General features: G+C 45.4%; 3 protein-coding genes across 3 annotated transcripts; 2 read left to right on the top strand and 1 right to left on the bottom strand.

Annotated features, from left to right (window-relative positions):
- Positions 1-18,325: 18,325 nt before the first annotated feature.
- Positions 18,326-21,141, bottom strand: CCR75_004042 (uncharacterized protein; the record flags this gene model as incomplete). The annotated part of the gene is made up of 2 exons (XM_067962132.1): positions 18,326-20,970; positions 21,094-21,141. The coding sequence occupies 2 exons, from the start codon at positions 21,139-21,141 to the stop codon at positions 20,161-20,163; spliced, it is 858 nt and encodes a 285-aa protein (XP_067815043.1). The 3' UTR covers positions 18,326-20,160.
- CCR75_004043 (uncharacterized protein) lies at positions 18,352-20,079 on the top strand (the record flags this gene model as incomplete). Its single annotated transcript, XM_067962133.1, has 1 exon — positions 18,352-20,079. The coding sequence occupies one exon, from the start codon at positions 18,352-18,354 to the stop codon at positions 20,077-20,079; it is 1,728 nt and encodes a 575-aa protein (XP_067815005.1).
- Positions 21,142-21,226: 85 nt separating the features above from the next.
- Positions 21,227-22,326, top strand: CCR75_004041 (uncharacterized protein; the record flags this gene model as incomplete). Its single annotated transcript, XM_067962131.1, has 2 exons — positions 21,227-21,734; positions 21,792-22,326. 2 exons carry the CDS (start codon positions 21,227-21,229, stop codon positions 22,172-22,174), a joined length of 891 nt encoding a protein of 296 aa, XP_067815006.1. The 3' UTR covers positions 22,175-22,326.
- Positions 22,327-23,696: the final 1,370 nt, after the last annotated feature.

Below are 23,696 nucleotides of genomic sequence, written 5' to 3'. Positions count from 1 at the left end.
GAGCCTCTGAATTCTTAAGCTAGGATTCGTAAACTTTAATAGCTTGTACGACTCCCTGAGTTGTTGGACCTAGTTGCTCTATAGAATTAAGAGACTCTTTGAGTCTATAAGTTTTCCTCTGACTTAGGAGTGAGGTAGCTCCGCTCCAAGTACTTTGTTTTTCCGATCAATGACCACCGTATAAACCGCCCAACAGGGACATGTTGGATGAAGAAGAAGGTAGCTATCACGCCCCGCGTGGAGGCTTCCATGTGATAGGGGTTCATTCACATGAGTGACCTCGGAGGTCGAACGCATCCCGCAAACTCATCTTTTAACGTAAGAACCTTTAATGAGTACTGCCGTTGGCGGGCCAGCCGTCGGTGCAATGATGTTCGCTCTGTAAAAAGACAATCAGTATGCGGCTATCGCCGACTTCATTCAACATGAACAAGACGCGGTCCGAGAAAATGTAATCTTGCTTCACCAGCAAGGCTCCCAGCAGGCAGAATTGTCGAGAGAACAAGGGGATCAACAGAAGAAACTCTTGATTCATCTCATTCACATGATGCTGCCGAGCCGACGCATGCGCACTGACCCACAAGCTTGAAAAGAATAGATTTTTTAAGTTCAAGGCAGTCGAATTTGACTCCTTGCTAAGATGGTGCGTCAATTTGACGATGCCATCGAATCTCGTCACATCGAAGATAATGCGACGAAAGTAGAATTCGCATAGCTAACTTGCTAAGCCTGCCAAATTTTAGTCTTTGTGGCTCAAGCTTTACGACCCATTTGTGTCTGGGTGTGCCATATATTTAAGACCCGTGTTAAACAAACGTTTGATCTGCCTCATGCCACGCAGAGCTTCTGGATTTAATGCAGGGTAAGCGTGGCATTCACGTTTACGCCCAGCACATAATATACCTTTGACTTGTATCGTGTGTTTGTAAAGGGTTTTACAGACGGTCCAGTCAAGATAAATATGTTCCGGCTGGAATTAGAAACGCTTTATTAATCGCTCTCCGTAGCGGATCAGAAGACCTTCATCCTGCAACAGGCTTTCTTCGTCCATGCGGGTTTTACCATCTACCGAGACGACAAGACGTCGGAGGTCCCACATCAAAAGAACTCTATTATGCAAAGAGCGACACATCTCGCTCTTCAAATAAGAAGCGACTGCAAATTTCAATCGCTTCCAAAATACTGGGAGCTACATCTATGAGTGTAGTGCTCCACACTCGGTACCAAGAAGTAATGAGCGAAATGATCGACATCTTGCTAAGAATAGCGGAAGACACGGGTTCGATGCTGTTGTGAAATCGCAACGGCAACCAGAACCGCCAAAATTGATTGAGGTGAGTAGGTGGGGGGCAACCTACTGATCCAGCAACGCCAAGAATATATGTAAGTCTCTCGAAAAAAGTTGCTCCTCACGCAAACATTGTGTGGAACCGTCCCTGGTGTTGAGGTCAACCTCATCATCCTGCAATCAAAATGACATATTACTTTTTACTTCGTCTCATAGCGCGATATACCTTTAACGAGGATGACAGTGCGCCTTGCAGTAGGAGCAATTGTAAGAGTTAAGAACGTGTAGTTGGTATCCAATACACGTAATAAGAAAACCAAACAATCATATTCCTTGTACTGGCTTTGGATGACAAATTGATGTCATCCCGAAAATACCATGGCTCAAAAGATACGACTTATGCATAAATTGGCAGCATCGATCCGTTACGATGCCTGTCTCTTATTCATCAGATGGCATCCGATAAATGTCTTGGAGTGTCCACAAGCGTAGACATGTCCTACGAGTGAGTTGATGTATTTTTAATCTTAATATATATATAATATGCTCATAATTATTAATGGCCTCACTTATGTTTCGGTCGTTAGTACAACTGTACAGGACCTCAGTGTGACGATCCATCATACTGTGGAGTTATAGACACCGACGGCTATGCACAGACACAGGCAGCATCGAAGGTCGACCAAGTTGAGTGGAGCGAAACAAAAGTGCTTGTTTTGAAAGCAACACCCAGGAGCAATTGAAATGCCTGTCTATAAGAGACAGAGCGAAAGTCCTCGATCAACTGGAGAGTCATTCGTAGAGGATGTCGCTGTGGTTGCGCAACAACAGCTCGTGGCAGTTGGGTGGATGTTCTCCAAGTACATGAGGGATCAAATCCCAATATACTTTTGGGAATAAGTCATCAAGAAGCTGAAGGAATAAGTTCCCAGTTATCGGTGTAAAAATCTCTAAGGAAAAACGTATACGTTTAATGTTTCCGTAATCAAGTTTTGGCGCTTACACACTTGATCTGATAGCGCCTCCGGACTTAACTTCGTAGATAATTCAATTGCCAGCACTAGAACCAAAAATGTATTTGCTTGATCTGCGTGGTGAAAAGTAAAGCAGATCTGCGTGCTTGTCACTGATGACAAGTACGTGGCCGATATTCGGTCGGCAACAGTATTTTCTGAGAACGAAAGGTCATCGATGGACGAAAGTTTTTTCGTTGGGAAGACTCGGATTGAACGTTTTACGTCCCAATCTTGGGATCTTTGAAGACAAACCTCTCTCTATATGGATTTGATCGAGTTCAAGGGAAGTATTTCCTAAATCTGTACCGTGCGAGTTGCCTAAGGATAAAGGCACTCGACACAAAACCTGATTCCAGTTGAAGTACTGTGCATGAAGCAGTGGCAACTGCCTCGTGAACGAGTATTAGCGATCGACAAATTCTTTGCCAATCGCTTAGCATCGGGCCATGTGAGGGAGTTGACCTCTCCACAAAGCTCTCCGACTTTCTGTGGGCGCAAAGCAGGAAAATGGGGGATTGTGCATGCGTTCAATAGTTTAAACGCTGGAATGGTACCGGCTCAAACGCCGATGCCACGAAAAAAACGTAATCATTGATGGTATGTCAAAGAGTACTATCTTTTCGTCAATGGATCTAATGGATGGATTCTATCAGATACTTATGGGTGAACAGGATATTTAGTTAACAGCAGTAAGCAACCCAAGCAGAAAGTAATGGGAGTGGCTAGTTATTCCACAGCGACTTAATAATGCCCTACGACATTTAAAAGATCTGGAATCAATCTTTTGAGATCGGTGCGGGATTTCGCGCCAAGCGGTTTTGTTAACGTCTTCGTTCATCGCAGAGCCATGAACGGAAAGTCAGACGTTGAAAGACATCGTACCTACGTTCGAATGGTTCTTACACTTATGCGTAAGCATACGTTTTATGCAAATTCAAGAAGTTAATATTCGCTGCAAGCGAAATATCAGTTCTTGGGTGCATCTTGGGTAAACGCGGTGTACGCCCTGATCCGAAGAAGATCAAAGCGATCACCGACTGGTCTGTGCCAGTCGATGTAAGTAGGACTTCGAAAGTTCCTCGGTTAGCGGCGTACTTACATAAGTACTACCGCAACTATGCCGAGAAGACAGTACAATTCTCCGTGGAATACAAACCAGGACGAATTAATGTCGTCGCTGATGCCATTTCGCGCCGGTCCGATTTTGAGCTGGCTGCTCTAAACAACATTCAGGATAGGCCCACAGCTGTAAATATCAAAACTAAGACTAAGCCAATTGTTGCAACAATAACTATACGTCATCAACATTTCTTACGATGTTAGAAGAGCCTATGCAAAAAATTGTCACTCAAAGAGTTGACGGATTATGTAACGGTCTAAAGTTGCCCTAATGTTACAGTCCCCGTGAAGTACACTTGGTGTACTTACGAGATGGTCATTACTTAAATAAAATAATTAGACCCACCACTCGGGTGTGGTTCACATTTGTGACCAACCCTTGTGTATGTGATGCACATAGGTGCATTCACAATAGGAGGGATGACGCCTAGCGTCATCCGTTGCGCGAGGTATCTAGAACGATACGTTCGCAATACGTATTAGTGTTATCTATAGAGATGACATTTTTGATTGGTAAAAATAGGTATATATATTTTATATGGTTAAATATAAATCAGTCTGACTTGTACTTTCTACTTAGTATGTGCGCACGAGGAGCCGGATTACCGCTCCCGTGACGACATTTAATCAAAGTACTTAGTGCGTTGGGTGAGGTCGCTAAGGCGCCCACCACAACACGCAAGAGAGGCTGGTTTAACCGCTTCCTCGCTGTGATAGGGTGTGTGTCTAAGTAGAGCGTCGCCGCATTGCGACGTGTCCACCTACAGATTACCATAGAAATCCATCACAACAATACTTGGAAAATTTGCCGAAATTGTATCGATCCTTAACGGATCGATACACAACATGCCAATGTTTACTGTATTACACAGCCATTGATGGCGACAGACCTCGTGACGTCATCCTGCCATAATGATGTGCGTTAATGCATCATGTTTGAGGGCCACGACGCGCCAATAATTGGGCATCGTGGACGCGTTCGTCCGGAAGAACATCCGTGCTTGTCAACGCCAGTGATTCATCCCGTGCTTTAATTCAACCTCTGCCTATTCCGGCATAGTGTTGGCAGTCCGTATCTATCGACTTCGTCTTCGGAGTTCCCGAGGACGATCACAAGAATAATGGTATTTCTTTGTTTTTTTATCCTTTCAGCAAGATAGTTTATGTTACTGCAGTCCCGGAATTGATCACAGCCAAAGGCTGTGCTCGTGTCTTTGTTGACACGATATTTCGTCTCCAAGGGTTACCCCTTGAACTGTTCTCAGATCGCGATCCTCGATTCACGGAGAAATTTTGGCAATCTGTGTTGAAATCACTTGATACACAGTTTCAACTGTAGTGATTTAACAGCAGGCGACAATGTTCGTCCTGACTGTTGCTCTTCTTAATTCGGAAGCCAACGAGTTTGTTACGTGGTAGACCTCTATGGCTGCCAACGTTGACAACTAAATTCGTGCCTTACCACGAGACACACTTTCATGGTCTAGCCTCGAAGTCTTGTCTGAGCGATAACGCCCACTCAAGACATTGGATTAATCCGGCTTAAATTTAACTTTGAAATTCAATTCAGAGAAGAATGTAAGCCATCTTGCCATCCTAGGCGAGAGGCGCGGTGGGTTTATTACGGCCCGCAGTGATGCGTGATCCGTTTAAACCGCAAATGTTTCGGTGCAAACAGGTGCACTCTCAACTCAACATGATCATACTGAATTGATGTAGCTCCTTGTTATGCACAGGAAATTTCACTTCCGCAGCTTTGGAAGCCGGGACAGGTAAGAGATAACACGGTCAACGCCGTCGCAAACTTCTGTATTAACGCGTTGCAGATTGCAAAATAGCTCGCATCGCAGACGACGCTTTAGTGGTGCTCTGGACTCAATGCTTTGTCCTAGATGCTCTAAAGTCGCAGCGAGGGGCTTATCCATGTCTGACAATGCAGAGCCCGGTGCCTCTACAAAAAAAGAGATTGCTTCACTGATGCGAGCGCATCTAGTTGTTCTTTTGATGAAACCCATTCTTCATCCTTTTTAAGGAGGTCAGACAAGGGTTTAGTCCGCTCTGCATAATTCTTGCTGTACTTTTGCGATTAATAGCAAGCCGAGGAGTTGGCGCAGATCCTTCACGTGCGTTAACCATGTGTATCTACAATGGAGCTCCAAAATAGGTATCTCGGGACACATATGACGCACTTTTGCAAGTTGGCGTACAATTGGGCGTCGCCTAGAGTCTTTAACACAGCGTTCAAATAACGCTTGTGCGACTCTGTTTCGCTCAGCCCGTCCTTTGCCCCACTATGCACGAATACATTGTCAAAAAAATCAGGCGCGTAGGCGCGGTATTGGAGCATCACGCGAGCCACCACTCGGTTAAATGTTGCCGGTGCGCTTTTAATTATTGTGGCATTAGAAGCACTCCCAACACCCACAGCATACCGCTTGGGGTGCTTAATGCCATCTTTTTAGCTGCATCGGACTCTCTCGTTAGTACCTGATAGTAATCATTTTTTAAATCCAACGCGGAAAAGATAATTGACCTTTCCATGAAGTAAAAAAAACATATTTCCGCGGGAGTGGCGTTTGCCCTGGTATGGTGGCCCGCCGTCCACGTGCGGCCTTATGCCTACAAAAGGTCGGGTAAGGCGACCTGCTCTCACGTACATGTGCCGCCTTGGCTCGCTTGTAGAAGAACTTCGGTATTATTGACTTTTTCCTTCGGCAACGGCCATTTTTTTGCCTGGTCACGCAATGCTTGGTGCCAGGTTCCAGGTCAATCTCGTGCCTGATGTCTTTATCGGCCGGTAGGCGGCTCGGCGATTCTTATGGAAACACACTACGGTTCTTCCACAGAAACCTAAAGAAGGGGCTGTCCTTCAAGGCATCCCAGCCGTGAGCAGCGAACAATTTCTTCTTGTCTGTCTCTAGAACGTTCTCGTCCATTGCAAGCGACATTCAAATTTGAAACACAGAACCGTGCCGATTCGAAACGGACCGTCGATCCAGCCGGCAAGGGCATTTATCGACATGAGGTTTCTGCTGAGGTTGCGCTGCCAAAGTCAATATTAATAATTTGTGCTTCTTTAATTATAGGAAATAAAAATTATTATTCTCGTGATATGACATATTATTTATGTAACGCTACACGGGCTTGGACAGCGACGTCCACCTCGCACAGCCACCGATTAAGCGCGAGGCGCTTCGGTGCCTCGCCGCTATAACACGAGACGTCGAGTTTGACGACTTCAAACCCCGTTCGGGAGACTCAAAGCAGGCGGATTGCAACATATTCGTCCTTCATCTTGGCGCCGATACTGCTAAGCTTGGTGCTGATGTTGAGACCCATGTTGCAGTGATGCAAAATGTTGTCGCCTTCCGCCATATGAAATTGTGCCTTGTATATACCAGAAGACTCTCTTGAGCGCTTGCCAGTGTGTCGGATATGGTTCTGAGGCAAGTAATCTAAGTTTTTTTCTGGAACTGGCGCGACTACCTCGTATATCTTTCCTTCCTTAAGGTCGGAAATAACCAGATCCACGGCATCTTCGGGAGGTTTCCTATCTCCTCGGCAGATCCCAAGACGTGCTACAGAACCCCAACTGAGGATGCCTCCGCCATTTTGTCTTCAACGGCCCCAAATATCTTGTTCGAAGGTCCGTCTTCATGGACTGGAGCGGATCCAAAGGTCACTCATTGTGACGTGCCTTTGATCGTCCTATTTGTCGGATACTTGCTTTCCGAGTCACGATAACCTTTAGCCTGGAAGTGGGTGCCGCTGCTCTCTCGGCCAACGCACCCCTTCCAACCACACCAGGCTCTAAGCTCTGAGTCAGCTTTTGTGATACTTTATTTTCTGTAAGCTCGCTATCAATTGTTACAGGATCAGCTCTGTGCAGGACCATTGGACGCACGACCCCATGTCATTATCCTATTCACTACACCAGTCTTTTCAAACTAGGCAGGACTTTGTGTCACCTGATTCCTGTCGGGACACTTTCGAATACACCAGGCTCTAGATTTGGGTAGGATGTGGTGACGTTTGATATCCCGTTATGCACCCTCAACTATGTTGGACACGACATAAGTTGCTTAGTCCTCTCGCAGGAGCTCATCCTTTCCGGTGTCCTGCGAAGTGTTACTAGTCTATCCATGGCTGGTGTCTTACCAACCATGGCATGCCTAGAATTAAGTCATACGGACAGACCTAGCACCGTAAACTTCTCTCCAAAGAAGAGTCACTAAAACTAAAGGCGGTTCAACTGTCTTTTTCAGATTTTACGGGCGCCGTTCGCTAAATGAACGATCGCCTCTTCCACTTGCCATTGGCAAAGCTTCTCATACATCGTCGGTATCTGTTATATAGACCGGAGATTCACAAAATTCTGTGATGTACCCGAATCCACGAGAAGGGTCATCACATGATCTTAGCCTCGTCCACGAGCGCTATAGACCAGCAGAATTGGGGCTTGAACTTTCGGGACCTCAAGGACTTTGCTACTCACTGTTCGATAATTCTGAACTTGGGGGTAGCTTCAGAGTCCGCGTCAGGTAGACATCCCTACATGGCGAGCGTATTGTTCTAACTAACTCTGCTCGCAGATGACGCTAGACGCCAATCTGTACCTTCACCCATAGGACAGGTCTTTTACTTCACACGAATTGATTGATCTTTCCGTTAAGCGTACTTAACGGGCGTGTTGTTAGCCCGTTAAAACTCATCTGATTCCGCGTAGCGAAATTGCCCCATTAAAAGGCATCATGATGAGAAAACTTTTAAATTTCATAATTTATCACTATATGCAATACACGGTAGCATGCCTTTCCAACATGGGGGCAGCATTTTTACGGATATGCAGGCTCACCGAATCTAGTCTACCAGACACATTCCTGATTTCTATTGTCACGACAAGGTAAGCGTGGGCTGGCGGCGCACATGCAAGATTCACATGCGCTAGAATAACCTTTAATCGTAAATGCCGGAGTGGCATTTTCGTAAAAGGCCTGTGGATAGGAACAGCTCCGTCTCACCTATTCCTAGTGCAGTAAACCACTACCAGGCAGGGTTTATCGTCCATGAAGACTACAAGCTCCGACAAGCCCGTGGATGAGTTAATCTTGTCATCAGACTGAGTCAAATATAGATCATATCGAGCTCCGGAGTACAATGGTGCTGCTCGAAATCATGTTCTCGTACTATATGAAAGTCAGAACCGTCACACCGAACGAAACGGTGGTTGCGGGAGATGAATAGCATAATATGCTATGTGGCCAGAGCGGCCATACATAAACACGAAAATTGTCACAATGAGGATCTTAAACAAAGAGTTCAAAAGTGAAGGTAATTTGAGGATGAAAATGTTCGAAATTAGAGTGTTGCCAAATTATTGTCGATTTCGAAGATTCTAAATTTGCGCTTTTTTCTGCGTATTTTTTGGCAGTTTTTATCCCTTCTGAGCGTCCCCCCCACCCCTATTCACTACAACACGAAGCATTCTGCAGCTCTGCCATATATTAAGAGAACGCGCTTATTCATTATGCTTCACTCCACAATCGAACGTCAGCACGATTCGGAAAACACGAAGTAATGCGCTCTGTACGCCTACTACTTTCTGGGATTTACGAAGACCAGGGTGACTACCATCTACCGAAAAGTTCCGTCTACCGTCAGCGCCTGGATTAACGCGTACGAGAAGACTGGCTGTATTGCACGTCAAAGCACAGTTTTCAAACCAAAAGAAAAGTATTACGCGGAATAGCGCAAATGGCTTCGTTGCTATATAATTAGCAACCCACTCTCACCTGGGCGAGACCAAGCATGCTTTTGCAGTAAAGTGGAGCACAGACATCAGCTGATCGACAATTTGGCGGATCCTTCGAGACTTCAACTTCACATATAAGGTCAGTCTCTAATTTTACAAAGCGGGAAGGTTGATTGATAATATACAATGCTAATACCATAAGATAGATCTTGGAACGCCGCGCAATAAATATTTAGCAATCGGATATCGTGCGCTTCGAGTGTGAGATCAATGCTGTGGATTGGACGCATTTGACGTTGACGTTTTTGGACGAAGTCTCATTCGATAATTGCGGAATGTTGAGAAAGCGAGGATATGCCTTAAAGGTAATCATATCGAATATGTTATCTGGTGGTATTTTGGTAGGGGCAAAAGCTGCTCTATCGAGGCGAATTTACCAGAATGCCAAGGACATCATTGCTCTACTTCATCGGGTGGGAAGGTCTATTGGATACCTACAGACTAAGGGAACATTTGATCGGAGCTAATTCATGGACTGCCGTAACTTTGCCCTAAAATCAGGTAAAGTACAAAAGCACCCAGGAATGCACTCTCTGTGGATTGCTGACGGCGCACGGATTGATTGCCACCCAAGTTTCACTAATTACCTGCGGTCACTCGGGATTATACTCATACTTTTCCCTGCGTATTGTCACTTTTAAAATCTTATTGAGGGGATGTTTGGATTGATTTTGCATCGCTACTACACAGAAGGCTCAATCAAGGCACGACATATGCCAGCGGCAATCTTCTTAATGCTTGAACTATATAGAACTACAAAATGCACAATCTTTTTCGTAAATACGGGATATTAACTTTCAGGACGATTTAACCCTGGTTTAGGGTACAATAACTGATTGATCTCTCTGAACTGGGATTTAAATTAAGAAAACACGATTCTCAATTTGTTTTTTTCTACATGATGGTTAACTATTGATCAGGAATATCTTGAAAGATTGCTTGACTGTCAGCAGTTTTGACGAGTATTAATGCGTTGTTAAATGCCAAAATCATGTGACGGTGACGTGCCATACTCTGCTCTAGAGCCTCAATTCGCACCGAAGAATCCTCAATCGCGAATTTGATCACATTAACTTGCTCAAAAAGTCATCAAGAATTGCTTATGCAACCGAATTGTTCAGTTGAGCAGATTGTACAACAACATCTCCATCCCTTGGGGAATGTCGGAGAGATGGATGATTTAGATTGGCGGGGGTCGCTCTATTCTGATTGCCAGTGAAGGCACTGGTTCACTGACAATCTGCGACACCCAGATTTGCCAATTGCTGTGCTCAGCGTATAGATTTTACCTCACCTTGACAAGAGCTGCTACGTAACATCGGCAAAAAATTATTGTGCAGCTGCCCCAGCCCTGTCCGTCTGCTTTGGGAATAACACAGTGGTGCTGAATGTTGAAAATTGTGCAGCTGTTGCAATTTTTAATCCATACTTGAACAGGTAAAGTTGCGGGGTGGCATTGGTCAACTCAATAAGTTGCTGCTCAATACCGCCAAGCCAAAAAAATATGCCGTGCCTTTTTCCAAAGTTTTTAAAAGTCCCTGTAAAGTGGATGAGTCGATTGTCTGCACGCCAAGATAATCTGCTGCGCAGCTCTGTAAGACTTGAGACTGACTTTAAACTTCACGCGGAAGAGTTCATTGCTTTCTTCAAAGTTGTCAGCTCCTTGTTGAAATGCAGTCAATGTACCAGCCTCGGGTGTAACTATTGACTTGAAGGGCGACGGGGAGACGCTGACAAGGAAATCGACATAGACCTGGACGGGTGAGAAAGAAAGGTGTTTCGGTTTTGGTTGGGTGCCTGGATGTCACGCTGTTGCGGCGGACGGGTTAAGGGTGACGAAGGGGTACCAGACAAGCGATGTCGCGGTGTGGCAGGAGGTCACGATGTGTGTGCGGTGCAAATTTCGATTTAGAAAAAAATGCAATATCAATCAGAATTAATGCAGGGTTGTATCACGCGCTTGTGACCCGTAACAGTTTCCGAATATTTCTAATACTGTAGGCGGGCACGTCTTAATGCGGGCACGTCTTGATGCGGCCACGCTCTACTGCGACACACACCCTAGCACAGCGAGGAAGCGGTTAGTGTAACGGGGTGTATCGTTACATGAAATTAACACTTAAAGGTTGTCAATTAATATATTATCTAAAAGGTAGATAATATTTGGAGGATATTACTTTATAGAGTAATATTCAGAATTCTTATCCATAAATAGGTATAGACCATTATACCTATTTATTCCGCAGACTAATCAGCTTTAGGAGTAATCAAAGAGAGAGTTACAGATAAGATAGAGATAAGAATTGAATTACATGTTTAGTATTAGATTATGATTAAGTAAGCATTTACAAAGATAGAACAAGAGACACTTAATTATATTTAATACAGTTTTCATTTTACCCTCTTAAAACTAGTTGCCTTAAGAGAAGTCTTCGTCTGCACGTACTAGTGTACGTGAAATAACGTAGGGCACCACTCGCAACTGAAGCAGTGTGAAGTGGACTTGTACTGAAACAGTACAAGTCATAGTGCCCCGTTACACCTGGTAGCGCTTTGTAGTCCGTCCAAGGACCACATTTCCCACATCTAACATGGACATGCTAGATGATAGTGGGAATGCACGTTTCCCCTGAAAGCTACTCTTTCTAAGTGATATAGAAAGGAGTGCGGTTGAACGAATGAGTTTAACCGTAGGAAACGATGCAATCCTGGCAATGCTGTCCAATTTGGACAGAGATGCCCTCCATTCAACTATCGCCAAGTTCATACAACATGAACTTGACGAGATGAAGGAAAGAGTAGCCTTGCTGAATCAGCAAGGCTTTCAACAGGCGGAACTGTTGAGGTTACAACAGGTACAGACCCCTGTACCTGGGATGACGCAAACGCATCGTCCCGAAACTTTAAAGACTGACATCTCTAAGTATAGGGGAGTCGAAGAAGACTCCCTCTTGAGATGGTTTGTCGAGTTAGACGATGCCATAAGGGCACGTCACATCATCAACGAGCAAATGCAAATCGCATTTGCTCAATCAAATCTGACAGGTCGTGCCAAAACTTGGGCATTGGGTCTCAAGTTGCGCGACCCATACGTCTTAGGTCGCTAGAGGCTTTTGAAACCCGACTCAAACAGACGTTTGAACCACCAAGGGCTGAGTTCAGAGCTCGTTCAGAGCTTCTGAAACTCAAGCAAGGCAAGCGTGATGTTCACGCATATGCCCAGCACATACGACTCTTAGCGAGTTGTATTACAAATAATACCGTCCATGAACACACATTGATTACGGTGTTCATGCCAGGTCTTACGGATGGTCCCGTAAGGACCCACATGTTCCGCTTGGAACTGGATACGCTTAAAGAAGCAATATACGTTGCGGAACAGGAAGACTTTAGCTTGAGACAGGCTCAAGCTAGTTCGTCATCATATCGACCTCCAAGACGACACGAGTTAGAAGGTCCAGTACCCATGGACCTCTCTTTACGTCGAAAGCGAGAGACCTCGCTTTTCGAGCAATAAGCGATCGCAGAAATGCCATCGCTGCCAAAAATAGGACACTGAGCTCATGAGTGTAGTGCCCACGCCCAGCACCGAAAGGTACTGAACGTAATTTTGGACCGTATGCCAAAAAGGGCAACGGTCGCGGATCCGACGTTGTTGCGAAATCGCAACAGCGAGGCGGGCCGCCAAAAAATGGTCGAGGTCAGTAGGGCGCAACGCCCTACTGATGCAGCAACCTCAAGAGAATTTGCAAACCTCTTGATTAAAGTTGCTCCAGACACACAATCATTATGCGTCTCTGCACCTGGTGATGAGGTATCCCTCATCATCTTGAAGTTGAAAGTGACAAATGATTTGTCACTCAGAGCCCTCGTGGACTGCGGAGCGTCGAATAGCTTATTCGTCGCCAGTCACTAGAGGGTCGTAGGCTCGAATATGTTGAGCGCGACATCCCTCCAACGAGGATGACGGTGCGTCTAGCGACAGGCGCATCGATAACAGTAATGAAACGCGTAGTAAAATTTCACTACACGTTAAGAGATTTACAGTGCGATGATGATTTCATCGTACTGGATTTTTGGATGACAAATTTGATGTCATCCTAGGTTTACCTTGGCTCAAAAAATACGAGCCAAGGATCAGCTGGCAGCATCGGTCCGTAAAGATGCCTGCCACTTGCTCATCAGATGGCCGTCTGATGAACATCTTGGAGTGTCCACAAGCTTGTGGATGTACTACGAGTGAGTGCGATGGCCTCACTTGTGGTACGGTCGTTAGTACAACTGCACAAGATCACAGTGTGATTACCAATCACATTGTGGAGTCAGCTGCCGGCGGCTGTGTTAATGCACAGGCAGCGCCGAAGGTCCACCACTCGAAAAGGTCGAGTGGATTGAGACATGAATGTACGCTTAGTGGGCGACATTCAAGGAGTATACCGGTTGCCCAGAAAGGACAACACGATGATCCAAGGTCGAGTAGAGAGTCGACCGTAGTGGACCCGACTGTGATAGCGCAATCACACTCGGAAGACGTTGAGGGAAGAGGTCCCCACGTACTGAAGGAGAAATCTTCTCAAATAGTTGAAGTAACTAGACTTCAGCATTCCGAGGAATTGATCCCTTGGCAGCCTGTGGAAAAATTTCAGGAAGAAACCGAGACATTGAATGTCTTGGTTAATGACGGATCAAGAGTAGGCGCTTATACTCTTGATCTGTATGCGCCTCCGAATTTAACTTCGGAGATAGCTCAAATACCGACCCTAGAACCTAAGCGGTTCTTGAGAGATCTGCATGGTGGTAAAACCAAGCAGATCTGCGTACTCGACACAGAGAACGATAACGTGACTGACATTCGGTCAGCGGTAATTTTTGCAGAGAACGAACGGGTTTTCAGCAGCTCATCGATGGACGAAAGTGTCCTTGATGCGAAGACTCGTTTTGAGAGTTATACTACCCAATCCTGGGAGTCACTAAAGACAAATCCTTTATACAAGAATCTGATTGAATCAGGGATGTATTCCCTAAAACAATTCAATGCGAGTTGCCTCAGGATTAAGGCACTCGACATGAGCTCAAGCTCAAACCGGGCTCGAAGTACTGTGTCATGAAACAGTAGTCACTGACTCGTGAACAAGTACTTGCGATCGATAAATTCTTTATCAATTAATTAAATCGGGCCATGTGAGGGAGTCAACCTCCCCACATAGCTCTCCGACCTTCTGTGTGCGAAAGACCACAGGAGGGTGGCGGATAGTGCACGTATTCAATAAACTAAATGCTGCAACGGTACCGGCCCAAACGCCGATACCTAGAAAGACGTAATCTTAGATGGTATGTCTGAGAATACCATATTTTCGTCTATAGATCGGATGGATAACTTATGTCAGATCCTTATGCGTGAACGGGACATCCCGTACACAGCAGTGAGCACTTACAGTGGGATGCTCTGGGAATGGCTGCTAATGCCACAGGGGCTTACTAACGCCCCTGTGGTATTAGCAGCCATTCCCCTGCAACATCCAACAGATGCGAAACGAATCTGTTGAGACCGGTGCGAGAATATGCACGGAGTTATTTTGACGATGTATTCGTCCATAGCCGAGCCATGGACGGAAAGACAGACGTGGTAGTTCATAAATTCACGTTCATCAGGTTCTTACACTTATGCGAAAGCATAAGTTGCACGCAAATCTCAAGAAGTGTATATTCGCTGCAAGCGAAATACCATTTCTTGGGTGCATCGTCGGTAAACACGGCGTGCGCCCTGATCCGAAAAGATCAAGGCAACCACCGACTGGCCAATTTTAGTCGATGTCAAGGACTTAGAAAATTCCTTGTTTTAGCAGCGTTCTTGCACAAGTACTCTCGCAATTATGCAGAGATGATAGTTCATCTCTCTCGTTTATTGAAAAAAGATGAGAAATAATTATGGAACGCTGATTGTCAGCGTTCGTTTGAAGTATCAAGCAAAGCTTGATGCAATCGCTCATCGTGGCAATTGCAGATCAAGACAGACCATTCCACGTGGTCCGTGACGTCAGCGATTTCGAATTCGGCTGCGCGTTAATGCACTACGATACAGACGGCGCGGAGCGCGTCGTCTGTTACCAATCTCGTCAGCTGCAACCAGCTGAACGCAATTACCCAGTGCATGACTAGGAACTCCTTGCCATGAAATATGCATTGGCTAAATTTAGGGTCTATCTCGTAGGAGATAGACCCTAGGATGCGAACGCATCCTACGTTTTACGTTGGTCGGCTCAGTCCGTACCATCAGTACGCGGCTTTATCTGAGGACGGATTTGACCACCCTTTTCAAGAATCCCGAAAGGATTCTTGTGATCGCAAGCCAGATTCTCATGTTGAACCTGAAGTTTCTCATGCCGGTTCCGAATATCCTCGAAACTGCGATGAGCTGACGACAGCTCATCGCGAACAGCATGATATTTCCGTTCGTACTCCAACATGGAGTACGCACTCTTCGAACGGTCTCTTCCAACTGCTCGATATGGTGAGACTGCACCGTCTGCTCCAACGAGCGACGCTTGCCGCGCTCGTGGTCAAGTCTCTCCTCCAAATCATGGAGGAAGTGATCGTTTTTGTCGATCCTCGACATTAGATACGACACACGGTTCGGATCAAATTTTCCCTCCTCCACCACAACATTTGGTGGATTCCCACGATGATCAGCGTTTTCTTGTGGAACGTATCCAGAACACCCGTGATGTGAAGGGGCAGCGAACGAGTTATCTTATTCGCTGGCGTGGTTATCGACCTTCACATGACAGCTGGGAGCCTCGTCCCCAGCTGGTTGCTGACGTTGAGGGCCTCGTCCGTCAGTATGACAAGACCCACCCGATGGTTCAGAAGGCTCATCGAAAAAACGCGCCCCTGGCGCATGTAAATCGATTGCAAAACGTCAATCGCTTCACGCATCTCAATAGAGATGCGAGCCCTTCGCCAGGGCGAAGAAAGGGAATAGACATCCCCTTTTACCCTCTTCGAGTTGTCAACACAACACGGACTGGGATCACCCCACGTGAGGCATGGAAGCCCAGCCTCACGTGACAACCGATGCAATTTATACTTTGCACCGGTTGGAGTTCGTTTCTCAAACTTAACGCGATTCGCGTTTAGTTTTTGAAGCCAGGCTTCGTGTTCAATGTCTTTGACATTGCGAATGAACGCGCTCTAGGCTTGTATTAGCGAGACTTTATCTCGCTTATTGTTGCCACTAAACCATCGATGCTTAAGAAAAACATAGATAAAAATCTTCCTCAGCGCGAAAGTTCTTCGCGCTGGGATAAAGGCCATGTAGCTTTGTCGCAATAACTAAGGGATATTTATTGTGAGGAGTAGTTTCTCCAGACAAGCTATTGATTAGCCGTTCTGGCACAAGCCACGGCTTCTTTTTCGGCGCGAGATGAGACATTTTACTGTCTTCACTCCCCTGAGTGGTACCCACTGAAGCAGGGGTACCACAAGAACTTTTCTTACGATGCCTTACGCCATCGTCGTCACCTTGCACAGAGACACGTGCAGGTGACCGAATGGGAGACTGTACGGGAGATCGTACGGGCGATGAGGGATCATCCTCATCGTCGGATCCAGATAGACTGTTCCCACGTCGATCAGAATGACCCCTTTCCTTCGAAGGCTCATAGTCAGCCGCCTGACGGATATCAGGCGACTGCTCCATTCTCCCCGAGTCGGCCACTTCATCCGACTCGCACTCGTAGTCGACCTCCAAAGAGGGGTCGTATTCACGTGGTGATTCACCACGTGCACTCGCAACATCTAGTGTTGTGCGAGTGGAAGACACTACGCCAGACGTTCCGTCTGCCGCAAGAGATAACAGTGCGTTACCCGCGGCTGCAACCGCAGCCGAAGGCGCAGCACTATCAACACCCCGCATGAATTGTTCCTTCATGCGATGGAATTTAAAATGATGGATCTGACCAATCAAAAACATTTTAAAAATTAAGTGGTCATTTAGCGACCACTCCATCTAATGACATTCAGAGTGATTGTCGTTTAAGGGAGGGGTGATGTAACGGGGTGTATCGTTACATGAAATTAACACTTAAAGGTTGTTAATTAATATATTATCTAAAAGGTAGATAATATTTGGAGGATATTACTTTATATAGTAATATTTAGAATTCTTATCCATAAATAGGTATAGACCATTATACCTATTTATTCCGCAGACTAATCAGCTGTAGGAGTAATCAAAGAGAGAGTTACAGATAAGATAGATATAAGAATTCATTTACATGTTTAGTATTAGATATTAATTAAGTTAGCATTTACAAAGATAGAACAAGAGACACATAATTATAATTAATACAGTTTTCAATTTACGCTCTTAAAGCTAGTTGCCTTAAGAGAAATCTTCCTCTGCACGTACTAGTGTACGTGAAATAACGTAGGGCACCACTCGCAACTGAAGCAGTGTGAAGTGGACTTGTACTGAAACAGTACAAGTCATAGTGTTCCGTTACAGTTAGTCGTCTTCTCTTGCGTGCAGTGAGGTAGCTGTGGTGGGCGCCTTCGCGACCTCACCCAACGCACTAAGTATCCTAGTAAAGTGTCGTCACGGGAGCGGTAAATCGGCTCCTCGTGTGCACTTACTAAGTAGAAAGTATAAGTCAGACTGATTTTTTTTTAATCGCATTAAATATAAATACTCTTTTACCAGTCAAAAACGTCATCTCTGTAGATAACACTTTTATGGATTGCGAGCGTATTTTTCTAGATACCTCGCGTAACGGATGACGCTAGGCGTCATCCCTCCTAATGTGAATGCACCTATGTGCATCACATCCACAAGGATTGGTCACAAATGTGAACCACATCCGACCAATTACTTTAAGTAATTGACCGTCCCCTTAAGCACACCAAGTGTACTTAATGAGTAAAATTAGGGCAACTTTAGCCCGTTACAAATACTGACAGCAATCAGGTCTACTATCACTTTTGGCTTTAATCAGATATTGAACGCTCTAGGATTGTTCCATGAACCTACGAAAGAAAGTTCGGGTCATCTGTTGAAATAAAAGTCAAGTGGAATCAGGATCCGATATCAGGGTGACGGCACCTGCAGCTTTGAAGGTATGACTGACGGTAGCAGCGCTCCCGCTGTAAGCTGCAAAGCCATCCGCCGCCAGTACCAGCAGCAGCCAATTGCGCAGCTCGAGCACCACTACCACCACCAGCATCAATGGCCGACAATTACGCAGCACGAGATGCCCTACGATTCGAACAGCAATCTACCACGCCTCTCGTCACCGCAGCCCTCTTCGTCTGCAGACACAACGGCTTTATTGCGTCCACCTTCCCAGACGCAGCTTAGACGTAGTGAGACGAGCGGCGCCAAAGCTGCTCATAATCGCACTCACGAGGCATCGGACATTCCTGTTTTTCACAGCATTCAAACGGCGAAAGTTGCTGCGACCGAGTACTTTAACAGCTTATCGCCACATTTGAGTCGCCGCGACGTTCTTCGAGACAAAGAGAATGGTAAAGTAGCGGGGAAGAGTACGCCATATGATCATTGGAAACGACTACGACGAGCACGTACTGCCAGTGGCAACAGCTGTGCGAGCACCAGCAGCACCAGCAGTTTTGCGTCTTACGTAATAAATTCTAAAACGCTACCACGTGATTTTGATTTAGAAAGTGATGATGAAGTTGATGGAGATCAAGGCCGCATTGTTAATGAGGAGAAAAACGAAGTCACGGATGGTATACTGCCGTATGTACTGCAGCATGTCATCGCACCAGTTTTACCTTCGCCGCCATATCCTGTAGATCCCTACCACTTTTACAGTAATTTGAAGCGAAAACATGAAGGCCCTGGCACTGCAGCTGCAGAGGTGACGTCGTCGCTTGCAGTATTGTTCGCGGCCTCTGACATTGCAGCCATTTTCCATCCGCTTAAATGCAAATTCAAGTGCCTCAAGTATGTGCACTATAGTCACGTCGAATTTGTTGTGAGAGTATATAAACACCAGGAAGCGCTTCTGATTGAGTTTCAGAGACGCAGCGGAAGTATTTTGCTTTGGGATGGGCTGTATCGTATTCTGTATGAAAAATTAGTCCCAATTATCGACCTCACGGCGCTACCATGCGCACAAAGTAGTGGCCAGAAAAGAATAACAAAAAAAGAGGCTGCTGAGCTTTCAGCTACTGGAATTCCCGAACCAAGCCATAACCTGATGCAGATTCCTCCAGATTGCGAAAATATTGGAACGAAATTATGGCAGACCCTTTCACTGGAGAAGCCCACGCCCACCTCCGGTGTCGAGGCCATGAAGATAATGCTCACGTCTCAGTATTTAGATGCAATGCGAGAAGGATGTGCTGGGCTTGCAGAGCTCACAGAAGACGTGCAAAATTGCTGTCTCGTTGCCCATGCTGACATGGTGGCGCCATTGATTCAAGTGGCTAAAGCCATGGATCTAAATATGTCGCGGTGTGCGGTCGGAGCGTTAGCAAACATTGCTCTTGCCATCCCGCGGTTTCCAGTCAATGAATTGCCATTAGCTCGGCAAACAGCGCAGGAGCTTCGCATTCAAGCCACGCCCGTGATATTAGGCCAGCTTGAGCATGCAAACAAACACTCTTTGTATTCGATTGAATTGTTAAGGGAATGCGCTCGAGCTCTGGGTGCATTTGCCAGGCTTGCGTCGGAAGTGGACCCGCAGTCTGTCGTCGCTTCGAGAAAGAATGATGAACGGTGTATTCAAGCATTTCGTCTCAATGCAAAACACCGCGACGCACAGCTTGCATCACATTGCCGTGCTGCATTGGAGCAGTTCGGTCAAATGTCTTTTGTTTAGCTTTGAAAGCAAGTAGGAATAATAGGCATTTTACGAAACCAAGTAAACAACTTGAGGAAAATGAAAGCTCAAATAAACAGACTAGAGTTGTGTGACGGAATTAAAATGCTCACCTAGAGTATAATAATGAAGATGGTACGCCAATTGTAGCTTTGCACTTTCGTCATTTTCCTCAGTGAACTCGCTCCCCATCACGATAACGTCGCTTTCCGCTGAGAAGATCTCAATGGGCGTCCGGAGTGCGCAGGCCAAGGCGCGAAGCTCCAGCTGTCCACCCCAGTCAGCAGTATTCGCTACTCTGTCGCAGTATGTCGAAAATTCTTTTGTCGGACTGCCAGAAGATTCATCGAGCGCCACAAATGGTAGAAACTCGTCTGAATGCGCGAGCATGTACTCGCTTGTGAGCTTTCGTAGATACTGAAATTCCATCGCTCTGTCCGCAATTGTCAGATTCTTCTGCTTTATCTGATCTGCTACAGCATGGTACATGCAATGACCATCAGACGGAATATCCTTAATTGTGAGACCGTGTCTGGCTAGCTGCGCTCTAATAGAATCGGCTTCCATCTGCCGTTTGCTAACTATGTTCTTGTTACTTTCTTCGATGCGCTCGCGTCGCTCTTGACTTTGTTTCCTTTTGGCCTCACGTTTTCGCTGAGCTTTCGTTGCGCCTTTGGCTAGATTTTGACAATCTGCTGACTCAATTTCGGCCGGAGCGGCAGAAGTAGGCGCATCATTTTTTTCATTTTCTGCCCCAAAAGCCACCAATTCGTGATCGTGAAGATTCTTAACGGCATCCTCCATAGCATCTACGTAATCTTCAATGTATTTCTTGCTCTTTCGCTCCTTTTTGGCTTTCGTACGGAACACCTTAATATCATTTTGGAGCGTCTAAAGCGGTAGATGAAAAAATGTATAGTATGAGATATGTATCATCTTAAAAAAAGCTAAAAGCGGCTGCATAAGTCAGACTTTACAGTGACTGTGTAAGGTACATTCAAAGAGAGTTCGTACGCGTTGTTCCAGCTTATGACGCTGCTTGATCTGTCCTAGCGTCTCCATCCTTGATGTCCAGCGTGTTTTAAATTGTACAATATAAATGTATAATCGCAGGGGTACATTTGGAAAAAGGTTACGTATTAGACACATGTGTCAAATTGCAAATACCGCAACCAAACCAATACTGCTGTGTGTCGACTTTGATGAGACCATTACTCTGTATGATACAACCTCGGTCCTGTTTCAGCTTGCACCTTCAAGCTCTCTTGTACAAAAACAGTTGCTGGCGACGCAATACGCTGACGAGGTAACTCAGTACCTAAGGAACTATGAGATTAAGTGGCAGCAAGAAATCGACAGCTCCAATCACAATAGAAGTTTTGACGGTTCAGGGCTACGCGAGTTCCTAAAAGGATATGCAGCAGCGGATCTAAGATCGCTACATCGAGTCGTAGAACATCGAGCATTAAAGGGCATTCAAAAGCAGGATCTCATTCAGGCTGCGAGCTGTGTGCAGACTCGCCCAAACTGTGCAGAGACATTGCTTATTCCTTTTCATTGGAACATTATTTCCGTAAACTGGAGCAAGGAATTGATTAAGACAGTTATGACTCAAGCTGGAGTTGCTTGTGAGACGACACAGATCATCGCCAATGGTGCGTTCAACAAAAATATCTAACTGAGCTAAATTAAGAAGCTGTTTACGTAATTAGATCTGATTATGAATGAACAGGAAGTGACGACTGGAGAGATAGACATGATAGTGCAGTCTCCTGGAGACAAAGCAAGGTGGATAACCAACATGCGAGTGATCCATGCAGAAATCCAATCAACAATTGTGTACGTTGGCGACAGTGCTACGGATTTGTTGGCTCTACTTTCGGCTGATGTTGGTATTTGGTTGGCTTCCAATATTTTGACACCCTCTGCTAAGTTATTGCGCCGACTGATGGAAGTTTATGGAATTGCGACGATTGAACTAGTAAATTGCTGCTCGTTCAATGATTGCGTCTCCAAGGCGTCAGATTCTAGACCTGTGATATTTCTTGCCTCAGACTGGGCACAGCTAAGGTCAATCCTTGAACGGACCACTTGAACAAAAATTATTTCAAAACATGTGAGGATACGACAGAATATGAAGTACTAGAAAAACGAGTTCCGTAAGAAATAGCTTTCTTCATTTGGCATTATAATGGCCAGTTCTTAGAATTCTTTTCAAATCGCTCACTATATGATTTAAAACAGCGACAACTGACTTCACATCGAAATGATTGAGGCCTCACAAAGCGTACTTAGTACGCACGCAAATCCCGTATACTGATTTGTTCTTTAAATGCATACATGTATAGCAAACTTGTTATAGCTGACTCTAACACGCCTCACTCCAAAGGTAGTCACTTCGGAATATTGTCCTTGGTCATGCCAATTATGCCACACAACTTCTCCAATCGGCTACTGTTGAGAGCTTTTGTCCTCAAATCTGACGGATGAATATCAGTCTTCACTTTCCATAATTCGACTGTCCTTTTCGTGTAGCGGAGCTACCTCGCTCCTAAAGTCAGAGGAAGACTTTCAGACTCAAAGAGACACTTAGTTCTATTGAAGTAATGGATTTAATAACTCAGGGAGTCGTACAAGCTATTCAATCTTAACAAATCCTAGTTCAAGGGATTCAAGGGTTCGTAGAATCACGTGGCAACTAGTGCCCAAGAGGATACTTTAGAAAGGCTTCTATCTCTTACAGATCAATGCGCAAGCCTTAGAAAGGCACTTAACGCTTTAAGATCATAAGGGGCATCTTTATTTAATTATTTAAATCTGGCGGCCAAAATCTTTTTTTTAATTAGCTAGGGTAAGGTTTTTAGACTTAAATAATAAAGTAAAGTGCAGTCCACTTTTGATCGTAAAGCGTTAAGTGCCTTTCTAAGGCTTGCGCATTGATCTGTCGTTAAGGAAGGAGAAGAGGCTCTTCAAGCGTTGGAACCGCATAAGACCATCCGTAGATGTTATCTGTGCAAAAGTACGAAACATTTACATCCGGCCTTGAATAAGTTTCGCAGACCTTGTTCCTCCATGCATGCCTCGGATGCCGCAACTGTATCAAGCTAAAGTTGCCCTAATGTTACACAGTCCCCGGTAAGTACACATGGTGTACTTAAGGGATGGTCAGTTACTAAATGATAGTAATTAGACCCAGCCCTCGGGTGTGGTGCACATTTGTGACCAACCTTTGCGTATGTGATGCACATGGGTGCATTCACATTAGGAGGAGTGACGGCTAACGTCATCCGTAACGCGATGTATCTAGAAAGATACGCTCGCAATACATATTAAGTGTTATCTATAGAGATGACATTTTGATTGGTAAAAATCGGTATTTACATCTAATACGATTAAATTAAAATCAGTCTGAAAACTTCTTCCTACTTGATAAGTGCGCACGAGGAGCCGGATTACCGCTCCCGTGACGACACTTAATCAAAGTATTTAGTGAGTTGGGTGAGGTCGCTAACGCGCCTACCACAACTAACTCACTGCACGCAAGAGAAGACGGTCTAATAAACGCTTCCTCGCTGTGCTAGGGTGTGTGTCGTAGTAGAGCGTGGCCGCATTACGAC

Source organism: Bremia lactucae, linkage group LG1 (genome assembly GCF_004359215.1).
Source record: "Bremia lactucae strain SF5 linkage group LG1, whole genome shotgun sequence".
NCBI lineage: Eukaryota > Oomycota > Peronosporomycetes > Peronosporales > Peronosporaceae > Bremia > Bremia lactucae.
This window is presented reverse-complemented; position numbering and strand designations above follow the sequence as displayed.